This window comes from Pomacea canaliculata, linkage group LG1 (assembly GCF_003073045.1).
Source record: "Pomacea canaliculata isolate SZHN2017 linkage group LG1, ASM307304v1, whole genome shotgun sequence".
Taxonomy (NCBI): domain Eukaryota; kingdom Metazoa; phylum Mollusca; class Gastropoda; order Architaenioglossa; family Ampullariidae; genus Pomacea; species Pomacea canaliculata.
Window position 1 is genome coordinate 11,810,517 of NC_037590.1, and position 13,139 is coordinate 11,823,655.

At 43.0% G+C, this 13,139-nt stretch overlaps 1 protein-coding gene across 5 annotated transcripts in view; it reads left to right on the forward strand.

The window, feature by feature from the left end:
* The window catches only part of LOC112572028 (carbohydrate sulfotransferase 11-like), a 45,745-nt gene that overhangs the window by 9,745 nt on the left and 22,861 nt on the right, over window positions 1-13,139 (forward strand). Inside the window, exon 1 of one of the 5 annotated variants that reach the window (XM_025251564.1) lies at window positions 873-974. The exons of 1 other annotated variant lie outside the window; for it this stretch is intronic. In XM_025251564.1, the coding sequence (XP_025107349.1) occupies window positions 970-974 (5 nt within the window). In that variant the 5' untranslated portion in view covers window positions 873-969. Of the gene's footprint in view, window positions 1-872; window positions 975-6,288; window positions 6,348-9,852; window positions 10,115-10,519; window positions 10,804-13,139 lie in introns of those variants that run through there. 3 more of the 5 variants (XM_025251533.1, XM_025251571.1, XM_025251579.1) reach the window with 3 other exon arrangements.

The following is a 13,139-nucleotide window of genomic DNA, read 5'->3' on the forward strand; positions in this document are numbered from 1 at the left end:
CGTTTCTTCACAATGTTTTTTTTTTTAAACTCATCCGGTTTCCACAAACACGTTGAAAGCAGAAAAAAAACGGAAATCCGTAGGGGAAAAAAAACCTAGTGGTAATGAAAACCCTTATTTCCCTCTTCAATACGTGACTCAGGGGGAAGTATCATCCTGCTGTTGCTGCATTAAGCCCTCGTCAGCTGGCTGTTGTTGTGGTAAAGCTCCCCAGCCATGACAGCTTACCGCCCGACTTGTGCTTTAAACTCACTTCAAAGTCCTGCCGCCACAGCTCAGAAAAAACGTGCAAACGCGTCCACGTTCGGGTTTATCTGAATATCTCTCTCTGCCTTTGTGTGTAAGAGAGAAAGAAATTGTGATTCACTGCTTACAAACGCAGTTTGTCAACTCCGTAATTTGTTTTCTTCTCGTTTGGTCGTCAGTGCCAGCTGATTGGCTGATTTCACAGCTTAGAACGTCATCTTTCTTTCTGTCACTTGTAGTCTTCCTGTCACTTAGTCTGTTAGTTTCCCTTTCTCTTATTTTCTTACACGTTCTCACACACACACACACATCTTTTCACTCCGTTGAGCTTAATAATTTACACTTGTACAAGTAAATGCACTCCTTTTCGTCAAAGCGTGACTGGAAATTTCACTTTACTGCCATAATGTTGTTGTTTTTCCTCATCTCGGTTCCGTAAACATGTTGCCCTCGTCAGTGTGCGAGCGCTAAATAGAGTGATTAAGGTGATTCAGTCGGACGCTTTGCTGTTGGCGACTCTCCTGGGTAAAGGGGCTTTGCTTTGCTGGTGGTTGGAGTTGAACACCCACTCTGTCCCCGCTCGCCATTTAAATGGCGCAACTCTAGCCTTGAGAGTTAACTCCCCTGTGTGTCGTCTGCCCACCGCGAGTGTGACTACCTCCACTGTAGCGCGCCACACAAAAAGGCCACGAATTTCCAGCAGACTTATTTTATGCCATCAGTATGAGGTATGAAGCAGAATATTTTTTTAATAAAAACTGAGCACACTCTGACACTATAATAACATCTTGAACGATTGGTTTGGTCTTTTTTTTTGTTTGTTTTTTGTTGTTTTTTTACCTGAGACTCCCAGAACAGAGCTCAGTTCGGGCAGACTCATGCACGAGTTCCTTAGGATTTCTATTTAATTTTAATTCAGAGCTTTTATAAAAATATTTTTTAAGATATGTGTATATATAACTACTATAGTTTTGTTTATTTTTCTAATATTGTCTTTTATGCAGAGTAGAACTTTGACAAAGACGTTAGTGTGCAACGAACATAAATATAAGGTCAGTGAGAAATAGAAATTGTTGTAATAAGAGATAGGTGTAAAACAAACATATCTGTAAGAAATTTGTGTGAAATAGACGTATTTATAATCATGGAGAGCGAATGGATAACATTACACACTATAATCTAACGTAAGGTTCTCTTGTGGAAATATCACCAATATAAAAAAACATCCATCTCATGTACAAAATCAAGAAAATATTTTATTGTTACATTTATTTCTTCATGTCTTTTGATCTTTGAAAATGAGTTATTGTCACGAAGTGCTAAATGTATTAAAACTTAAGAAAACTACTCAGGATAACAGCAAAGCTTGGAGATCTCAAGAATGTAGAAGAATGGAGTGGTATAATGGTATTAATGAATTTGTTTATGTCGAAAACTGTCTCCAAATAGCTGCTGTAACATGGTGTTGGGGTTAATTAGAGTGCACCGTGCCGTCCAAGACCTCTGTCCAGCACTTCGGGTTTTTTTCAGGGTTACCTGCCGATAGCTCATTGTGTATGCAAAGTGTGTCCTGCTTTGTGAGTACAGGATATGGGTGTGTGTGTGGGGGGGGTGTTTACTGGGATCCTGTCCTGTCAGCGGATCTTTATCACACGGTGAACCTATTATTGGCAAATTGGTATATTTCTTACTGTGGAGAGCAGTGCTGCCTGCTACCCCGCGTGGTCTTGGTAGGAACACCGACAGCTGGTCCGCGACTACCTATTCCTCCGTGGCGCCGAGGGCCCTGCGGGGGCTAAGAACCGGCCTGCGTTTGACAAATAATTGATTACAGAATATTGCAGGCAGGCCTGACGAGAGGGGGGGACAGGGGGGTCTGGCGTACCCGGGCCCGCGGCTGTCAAGGGTGCCCGGCCTTGGTCAGTGGATTTTTTTTTCTTCTTCTCCTTTTCTTTTTCTTTTAAAGAAAGGTCTAAGGACAGAACACCCAAGCATTACACATGCAGAAGTTGAGTTTGAGTGTAGATATTGAGATTCGAATTGTAAACATACATTATATACTGGGAAAATGATTTACGATTACAAGTACAAGGGGCCCGGAGAGGTCGTCTGTCCCGGGGCCCGGGCTGGCTCTCAGCGGCCCTGATTGCAGGATCCTGGGACAATTGACTGATCACGTGGTACTATATGATCATAAGACAATTGACTGGTCAAAGAATATTGCAAAATCATGGGACAACGGACTGATCAGAGGATCAGCACAAGTTGATGATGTAATCCTATTTGAAACACACGCACTCACGCACGCACACGCACACACACACACACCCACACGCACACACACGCACACACACGCGCGCGCTCGCGCGTGCGTTACCACTGATCATAGCTGTTGAAAATCTAGTGGAGTGAGAAATACTTTTCTATGACTGAGTAAATCTCAGGGAAAGATTTTATGAAATCTGGATGTATGTTTCAGCCCCTCTCCCACCTCTTTCCGTTCTCGAGATACACGCTACAATTATTACCATGCACGGAAAGAGGTCAGCACCATCGACAGTAGAATTGTACCTGCATGCGAGAGAGCTGTCAATACATGTGAACTAGGCGGTGTATCTCTGTACAAACTTCATCACATGTTTAACTTGTTCGCGCGTATTTTGAAAACGAAATAGGATTGTCCACCCATATTTTGAGAAAGATCTTGCGTCAAGATTCTTCCATTCATTAGAAAAAACAAACACGCACTTGACTAGAGCACTAGCTCTTTACACCCGAGTTCTCATGACTCACATAGCTACAGGAAACAAACACATGCACATGTTCCGCCACCCGTGTCCTGGATCAGACAGTCTGACCCATCCTACCTTCGTTTTTTGTCCAATAAAGGTAAACACGGAACCCGTTGATTTTGTTTTTCAATGAGCACTATTATGGATGGAAAGAAGAAATGGACTGTCCTCTAGCACGGCCTTGGTCAGTACTGCCGACCTATTTCTAGGTAAAGTCCTCGTGAGTCTACCCTTGCTGCCGTCGTCCATTGTGTCGGGAGAAAAATACTAAGAGTTATCACGATTGTCGTTTGTCTTAGATACTAATCTGCACCCACAGGTGTGTCAACGGCAGTCCAAAGCTCTTGCATGGATACGAGCTGTGGGTTGTGCCCAGAAACAGCATCAACAACTTCCGTTTAGTCGCTCTACGTAGTTGAATGGGTATGAAGCTGCTATCAAACAAACGCAGAAATAAGTTCTTTTAATCCAATGTTTAGTTAACTATAGCCGTCTGTTGATTATGACATCAGTCCATTGGAATTTTTATAACGAAACCACACCTGTTAGGAGCGTGCTTTCACCGGATTTTACCCGGATCAGCGTTATCCGGGTGTCCACACACATGCGGACCTGACATTAAAATTTGTCAGAACAATAAGGATCATGGGTCTTGGGTTCAGATCTTGTCTCCTGGTGTTTTCTCTCACAGCTTGAAACACCGACACACTTCGGCTCTGTGCAATGTGTGTGGCCCACAAATGAACGCACACACTAACACACGTGTGTGTTACCCCTCATGAGCACAGAGACACACACGCACTCAGATTTACAGAAAAGCCACTGTAGTGAGAATGTTTTTACTTCAAGATAAGTATCTAGGAAAGACAATTCCGAAATTAAACACCTTTGGCGACAACTCTATCCTGGACCAGCCCAAGCCACAAGCAACTGTACACCTGTACGCATCTTGGAGACGATGAACTGCGGTGGTTTGCACGAGAGTTCTTCTGTCATTCCGAGACAAAAAAGTCTGCGGTTTCAGTTTGCACTTAGTTTTTATGACCCTCTGTAGAAAGAGGATATAAATGCTCACTAATCCCATCCCTTGGTGTTTTTTTTTTCATCAGGTCACGGCGTTATCAAGGCCCTTCCCAGTTATTTGTCATTCGTTGACCTTTTCTGTCGTCTGTCTTCAGTGTGCCTCTGTTGTTGCACTTATTGTGTGAGGACGGCCGTTAAGTTTGTTTTGATCGCTCTCTTCCGAGGCACTAGACTGAGTTTTGCTTTAAGCCTTTGTCGTGAATTGTTTGTCGGCTCTGCCTGCTGCTGCTGTTAGAGCTGTACACGTACAACAGGTCTGTCCAAATGGTCTCATAAACTTTCATACTCGAGATTTCGCTCCGTTTTTTTTTCTCTCTTTCTCTTTCTTTTGTAATTATAAAAAAGCGACTTTGTTAAAGTGTGTATCTCGTCGTGTTGGTGACAACCCACTTGCCTATTATACAATTTATGTGTACATACTTTTGATGGTTTTGTTATCCCCCCTACCCCTTGAAAAAGGCCGATGGCATTGTCAATAAAGGAATGCAGTTCAACTCTCTCTCTCTCTCTCTCTCTCTCTCTCTCTCTCTCTCTCTCTCTCTCTCTCTATCTCTCTCTATCTCTCTCTATCTCTCTCTATCTCTCTCTATCTCTCTCTATCTCTCTCTATCTCTCTCTATCTCTCTCTATCTCTCTCTATCTCTCTCTATCTCTCTCTCTCTCTCTCTCTCTCTCTCTCTCTCTCTCTTAATTATAAAAAGCGACTTGTTTAAAGTGTGTATCTCGTCGTGTTGGTGACAACCCACTTGCCTATTATACAATTTATGTGTACATACTTTTGATGGTTTTGTTATCCCCCCTACCCCTTGAAAAAGGCCGATGGCATTGTCAATAAAGGAATGCAGTTCAACTCTCTCTCTCTCACACACACAAGTGGATTTCACGTTTGGCCTTGTTGCCTACCATCTGTTAAGATATAATCATTGAGAAAGTTAGATAAATGTATAAAATGTAGAGTGCATCACGCTCACAATCTTCTTCATCCTTTATTTTCTTTATTTTTTAATTTTCTTTTTTTCTCCTTTTTTCCTTGGGGGGTGGAGCAGGCATATTAACAGGCAGAAGGCCTGAATTTTTGGTCGACAATGGCTGAGGGTTACAACTTCGGTTATTGCAGCCCTCTAAACGAGTTTCCTAGCTTCTTCTTGCTTTTAGTCGCAAGGGAAAAGGGTTGTTGTGGTTGTTGTGTTTGTGGCTATTGTTGTTTACGTTGCATATAGATAAAAAAATAGGTTAAATAATTCGTCTTAATTTGCATTGTGCTACTTTTAAAAAAAATAGTTGTCGAGTGAGTCTCGTAGAATTAAACTTGTAAACCTATTTCTTTTCTCAGACTGCAGGGTGTTACCTGACGGTCCTGACCTCACTATGTGCAACTATGAATAACATTTTCGGTTGCTTTAAAATTAAGGCTGATGAGAGTCCTGAAGGCTACGATTGTAAGGTATGCTAATGACCAGTGCAATATTTTACCGCCATTAGACAGTCGTTCCATGTGGCACAATGAGAATGATTTATAGCTTCTGAATTTGCTTCTGCTACAACCTGCAGCTGTTACAGCATGAATATGAATAGCTTTCGCTTTTTTCTGTGTTTTAGGTGGATCTGCGAGACGGCAGCACGCTGGGCTAAATCGAAATGAATGTGCGCACGTGCATAATAGAGGGTGGTTGTGTGTGTGCGTGCGTTAGTGTGCGTGCGTGTGTATGTGTGTGTGTGTGAGAGAGAGAGAGGCAGGAATATGAGAGTGTGTGTGTGTTTGCGTTTTATCTGGTGTACGCTTCCTCGCTTAAGGACTTCTGACCAAATATTCCAGATTTTTTTTTTCAGCTTAGACACCAGAAATCAGTTATTTCAAGCTGAAAATTAAACATAAAAGTGTAGTTATGAGACAACAGGCAGCAGCGTTCTTTGTGACACTTCTGAAAGGCAGGTGATGATCAGCTGTCGGATTAAGAGAGTTGTTTAATGAGAGTTCCCATTCCCACCTTCGCCTATCGACGTGCTGAGTGTGTCTTATCACCATGTTGGGATCGTAGTCTACATCACAACGGACTGGGTGGGGGGGGAGGGAGGGTGGTTCTGTCACGTGACTCTCCCCACATGGCTGGCGGGGTACCCCTTACCTATCCGGCTACCGCCTTTAAAGTGAAAAAGGAAGCTCATGCCAACTTTCAGCTGAATGGGAAGATATCGTAGACAAAGACTAGCAAACGATCATAAACGGTAGGAACATTTGTGAGTTCTTTCAAATTGTTTTTATTTCTTTTCGGTTGATCGCTTTGTTTTCGTTGGGTTTTTAGGGGTTAAAAGGAAGGCTACGATTGTAAGGTATGCTACTGACCAGCGCAATGTCTTACCGCCATTAGACAGTCATTTCATGCTGCACAATGAGAATGGTTTATAGCTTCTAAATTTGCTTCAGCTACATAAACGGCAGGAACATTTGTGAGTGTTTTCAAATTGTTTTTGGTGTTTTTCGGTTGATTGGTTTGTTTTTGTTGGGTTTTCGTGGCTTACTTGATTATTTTATTGGTTCGATATTAGTAAACGGAGCAAGTCTTAGCAGAGTAACTACCAAAAGATAATAAGGAAGCAATATATATATATATTAGGCGAAAGCATTGCTATTTGTGCAAAGCACAAAAGTAATTCAAAACGACTTGCCAAGTAACATAATATTGACATTTAAAACTGGCGTATATTAGTTTCCACATTGACTAAATGTACCCGTCTTTTTATTTTATTTTATTATTCTTGTGGCTAGAAAATAATTTCTTAAAGTGCTCTCAGACAGTTGATGTCAGTAAGAATATAATTTTGTCTTCAAAACTTCAGGTGCATATGGTTTCAACTAGTACTCATTAACTCATCAAATTCAAGATTGAAATGTAATAAACGGTTTTCAAGAAATTTAATAATAAAACTGTTTCTCCTATGTTAAGAAGCGTAGGGACCGATGTCAGTCTAGTGTGCAAATCCCCATGAAAGCTAAGCTTTGTACTAGCATCAAATCAGAAACATAAAATCGTTCACATTTGACTACAGCAAATCATTCGTCGGCCGGTTTTGTCGTCTGCACATTAAACTTTTTTGGTTTCTCAAAGTAATTTTTTTTAATAATCGTGACATGTTTACTTTAAAGGTTTCAGGACCACAATAGACTTGGTCTTTTCTAATCAAAAGTATTGCTAACTGTAATCTAGTGAGAGAAAAGTGAAGACAAAGTGATGACAAATTATCAAGATGTTAGCAGCAGTACCTCCTGCCCGTGACACCGTTCGAGCGTGACTCTGTTCCACTTGTTGGTTACAGATTCAAAACGCGGTCTTCGGAACCGGATATTTCACAAACCGTTGCGCGTAAGACGCCGAAATTAACGGTCAAGAGTGACATCAGCAATTAACCTCCACCCCAAAGCGGAGGTGACGTAGCTTGTTTGCCAAGTCTTTATTTGAAGGACGTGGAAGTAAAAGGCATGTGGCCCCTCCCTTCATGGCCACCTGCGTGACGCATGTTCCTTTAACTGTAATAACACATTAGTCCCACAAAGAAATGTTCACATCGTCACATTTATCTAATGTGATTTTACTTCTATAATTTATTACTTTGCTCTAAAATATTTTTATGGTGAACATTCAATTCAGAGGAGTTCCGTGGCAGCAGCATGTTATCTCTTACCGCCTCCAGTTATTGAGTCTTCGCTCGTTTTTACACGCTGAAAGAATATCTGATTCATTTTGCATGTAGACAAGTCTTCTTTTCTTTCCCTTCTGTGAAGCCTTGTAGTCAACGATGTTTTTTCTTGTACGTTTATGCTTCATTGCCTTTCATTTGATGAAAGGCTATATTTAGACTAATATATTTTAGAAAAATAAGCTTTTAAATTTTCTCGCCTCTGTACTTTCATTTATCACGCATTGCTTTTAAAATGTAGCTACATGTAGTTTTTGAACTGATTTTGTAGAAATGTATGGGTCAGTTCGCCAAGTACTGTACGACCCAAAAATCTCGTCTCAAGCGCCTAAAGAAAAACTGGTGTTGTAGTCTGATGTGAGAGAGGAGTTGTCGTAGGCTGAGATGAGGGAGATAGGGGAAGAGTTGCAACACATACTACGAGGTTTCGTGAGCGCGAAATGGCTGTGAATGGATAAAGGTTGTTGAAGTTGGCAATGTACGCTCCTCTGTTTCTGTGGGGTGATACACGGTGTGGCTGCTGTCTGATCAGTTGTATGTCGTAGGATGGTGCTTACACCTTGCGGTGATTTCGCACTATGGAGCGGGGCGAGGGAGAGGGAACCGCGACTATCGACGCCAAGCCCTGCGTTTAGGTGTTGCATACAGAGTGTCCCGAGACGAGATCTGAACCCTAAGCTGCTCCTACAGTGGTAACAAACAAATGTTTTAACCACTACACTACCGAACGCCCCTCGGAGTACGTCATCTATTACATACGTTTTGTGTAGTTGTTCTGACTGGTGTTCAGGACTGATTTTTTTTCCTTGTTCTTTATCTATTTTCGTCCTTTTCTTTTCTCCCTTTTTTTCTCCATTATTATTAGAGATGTCTATCATCATTAGCACTTTTAGTGTCTACAGAAGAGTGCCAAAGGTGATTGAGTTTCCAGAATGGACCAGATGCGACCCATTGGAGTGTGTTTCAGTTAAATACACATTTTTTTTCTTTTCTGTTTAAAATGATTGAAGGGTGAATATCACTTTAAAGACGCTCTGTCGGGTTTAACAATCAAATTTCAACAGGCAAATTCTTCTTGCTGTGGCACCTGAGAACTAATATCTGGAATTATACGTTTTGGCCGCACAAGGGAGGTCATTCCAAGCCTTCAGCACGGGACAGCTGTGCGGATTGTCGGTCTTGGCTGTGCAGTTGATGCGAGCAGCCTCGGCTCCGCGGGAACCAGAGACACTAAATGTTCAAAGTAGCAGTATTTTTTTTTCTGACTCAATCTTCCCCACTTCTTGCTATAAATAGAGCGGCACACAAAGAACTGGTCGCATCATTTCAAGAGGCAGATTTGTCAACTGAGCCTCTGTGTACACAGAGAAAGGCAAATATAGGCAACAACCACATTTTATTTCAAAAATCGTTACTTGGAAAGATTGTTTGCAGTGTTCGAAATTTTTTTTTTTAAGAATGAAGAACTGCTGTTTCGTTTTATTATGTTTTTCTTGTTATTTTGTTCTATTTTGAAGTCTTAATTTTTACCAGCAGGCTAACAGTGCTATTCTGTAGCAGTAAAGTTTGAAAGTTATACAGTCATTATTGTTTGGTGGTTTCAGCCCTCTCAGTACTGAAAATACTTGTAATTAGTTCAATAGCACTTAAAACATTCCTGTTACCGGTATTTATAAATATTTAATAATATAAACACTCAGAGAAATCAGAGGTTCCGGGGTCTGTGTTATACACACATGTATGTGTTTATACACTGTTCTACAGAAGATCATTCTGATGGCGATGTGTAGTCAGACTGTATCTGCCCTGCCGGACAAATCAAACAAGAAGATTGCTGCTCAGTGACAATTAGTACTTTTTTAGGTTTTAGGCTCCTTCCTCGGCTTTGCTTGCCTCAGGGTGCGGGGCTTGAAGAGGGTTCATGCGTCACCCTTCGTCGTCACGGGGTCAAGCGAGCAACGCCAGCAGCCTCTGCGGCGGAGAGTGGCTGGTAAAGTACAAGAGCCTCGTTGGGTCTTGACTCGGAAATCGCCTCTCACAGAACGCCGCGCGCATGCGCCAGGAATTCTGTGCCGTACACCAAAGGCGACGCGATTGATCGACAATGTGGACTGCTCTGTGGATGAGTGCACACGGTTCAAGTAAAAAAGATTTTTAAAAAAGTCAGAAGGATGTGAACGAGAAAAGCCCACGTACCCAGCCTTGTCAGAATGGATGTGCTTGATGCGAGAACAGACGCAAATTGTTTGTGATTTTAATACACAGAGTTGAACTCGAGAAGGGATTTAATCAGAGAGGTAGGTGCAATGTCAGCCTTGGGTTGTATTTTAGTTTGTAGTGCGCATGAAGGGTAAGAAGAAAATAGTCTGTTATTAGCGTCTTTGTAATATTTCTTGGTTGTCATGGGATTTGTTTTCTTACTTTACACTCAAACTGTCATAGTCACTCTCTCTTCTTTCACGCGAGCGCACTTAACTCAAAAGCAAAACAGAAAGATTTATATCTACCAAATGCACAGCTACAGCCAAAGCGTGAACCCAGACAGCAATTCTGACCTATTTGGGTTTCCGTAACACCGCAGTGTAAAGTCTGCGAATTATTGCCGTTCCTCTCGCAGACGCACCTTATCCCCACTCTCCAGCGGCAGCTGGGAGCTGCACGGTTATGACATACACCCCTTTCCCCCCCAGCCCATGAGTCGGCTCTTTCGCAGCCCGAAGTTACTGAGAGTCGGGCACGATGGGAGGATAGTGGGTATACGTCGCTCCCTCCCTCCTCTCCTCCCGCAATGCTGTTGGAGCGAGCGCCGTCATGGTGACGATGTGCTGGCGGGTCAGCTGACAAAGGTCATGCCTCTGGCTACTGGCGATTTGGACTGCTGCATAGGGAGCGCTGCTGGGGCCAAGAACGGAGGAGGCGGCTGGGCTGCCACTGAAACTCGCCGGGAGTAGCGCGCGTGCTCGACACGGCCGGTTCGCAAGTGCGCGTGAGTACATGCATAGCTGGGCGCCAAGGCGTGCTTGCTTCCTTCCTCTGCTGCCGCCGCCACATCTTGCACGAGGCAGGCGTTCTAGTGTAGTGTCCGTTTTCAGACCCTGAAGTGATAATATTTCCATGACGTGTTTTCTGACATAGATACAACTTCCACTTTGGCGCCTCTCACCTCGACCAGCTGGCGAATGGTTCCAACTTCATTTCTTAAGTGATATGATATGAGAGGGCCAACTTCTCATCTCCTCTGGTATGAGTCATATGACGATGACCACGATGAGGAATGGCCAATTTGTGTCTCACTTCATTATTGTAAGCCTCGATTAGAACCCAACTTGTTTGTAATATCGTCGATGTTCAGGCAGCAAATCTTAAGTCTAGATCCTGTGCCGGATACAGGTTTGTTGCTTTTGTGCAGGATAACGTGTCTTTACGGAAATGAAAAGTCAAGAGCCGGGAGAGAGAGAGCTGCGATATTGCAGTACTGATTAACTGACAGAGTCTGAAAACTGGTGATAGTTTTATTTTTCAGCCAGATAAAAAAATAATCGTAGTGGGGCTTTTGCGGAGTTGAAAGAGATTGCAACAAGGCGAAAGGAAAGTAATTTTAGGAATTAACCGAAAGAAAGGATTGACGGATTATCTTTGTCAAGCCGTTAAATGGCTTTTGTCTGTGTATGCTAACAACATAACTCGGATAAATTACGAAATACTTTTGCCTTCGTATCATGACTGAGTAATTGGGGCAGTCTAGTGAAAAGCTGGACTGGTCAGCTGAGTCTGGCGCGCTAGGCATCTGCATGATTTAATCTCAAACAAAAAGCTCTTCAGCATTGCAAACAGCCATTTGAGACCGCCTAGCGGCCCGTATCCACAAAGAGAAACCTCGGTAAGGGCAAGGGTGACATCAGCGGTAAACTCCCCTTCCATCGGAAGCAGAAGTGACGTAACCAGTTTGCCAAGTCTGTCTTTATTTGAAGGACGTGGAAGTAAAGGGCATGTGGCCCCTCCCTTCATGGCCACCTGCGTGACGTCATGACAAACAAGACTGATGCGCCGCTGAGTGTCGGCGTCCGCCGTAATGTCAGCCAGTCACGTGCCTGGCTCGGGTTGGTCGCTCGTCAGGATGGCAGGCGGCTTTTAGATAATACCGTCCTTCCCGCGATGACCTTTTCCGGGGTCAGAGGCTGTGTCGCCTCGCCCAGGACTAGTGCTAATCAGTTCCTTTGTTTACGCAGAATGATCGCTGCCTCTCACCTCAAGTTTTTGTCCGTCAAGTCATGGCTGTTTTAAATAATTATTTGTATGTTTCTATTTGATTTTGTAGCCATGTGTGTATGCTTGTCTGTATGTATGTAGAAAGGCAGGTACAGACAAAGTATTTATGTTCAAGATGGTGGAAGCGAGGGATGGGTGCGATCTTCAGTGAAGGTTGTTCTTTGTGTCGTACACACAGGCCCAGGGGCGGCAATGGTGAGCGAGGGTGGGTGGAACCTAAGTGCTTCCTCTCGCTCCTAGTACTGATAGAGGTCCGGGCTTCTCGAGGGTGGCGTCTCTGTCTTGCAGTGACGTACTGGTTTAGTTACAAATGACCAGCACGTCACGTGGCTGAGAGGATCGCACGCGCTGTCCCTCACGGTCTCCTCCATTTTCCTGCCCGAGTTACAGCTCTTGAAACTGGTATAAACAATGCCTCTTTGCTCGGCACTAAATCACTGACAGGAAAGTGGGACGTGTAGTTCCACTGGTTTACAAGTGCTGTGGGAAGGAAGGCTGGGATTCCAAACCGTTTCACATCCGACCCAGCTTTACCCCGAAAGTCATTTTACAAAACTGTTGTAAGAAGAAATTATTTACTAAAGTAAAATAGTTTAAACATCAAGTAACACAGTATTGATTCATTACAGAAACAAATTTATTTTATAAAGAAGACTGTAACGCAAAGAGAGCGGTTATATCTGCAATATCCCACCACATTACCGTTGGTTACATCATAATTACAATGTGCTATACGAGGTTCGGAACGGTTAAGCTACGTTTTCTCCCAAATTTGAAGTAGCTCGTGATTATTTTTTTTTTATTTTTTTTTTCCTTTTGCCTATCACCCTCCTCGCTCTTCCCTGCCGTATATATGCTTTTACCCCGATTTCCTTAAGACAATTTGAATCAATATATTGCGGTAGCTAGCACGAGTAGCCTCCACCAAGAAATGATCAAAAGCGCAAGGACAGCCGAGGTCTCAGGAACAGTCAATGACAAAGGAATCAGAGAACGCGAGCCACTTTAACCCTTGTGCTACAAACTTCATAGGTGTGTGTGTGTGTGTAAAAC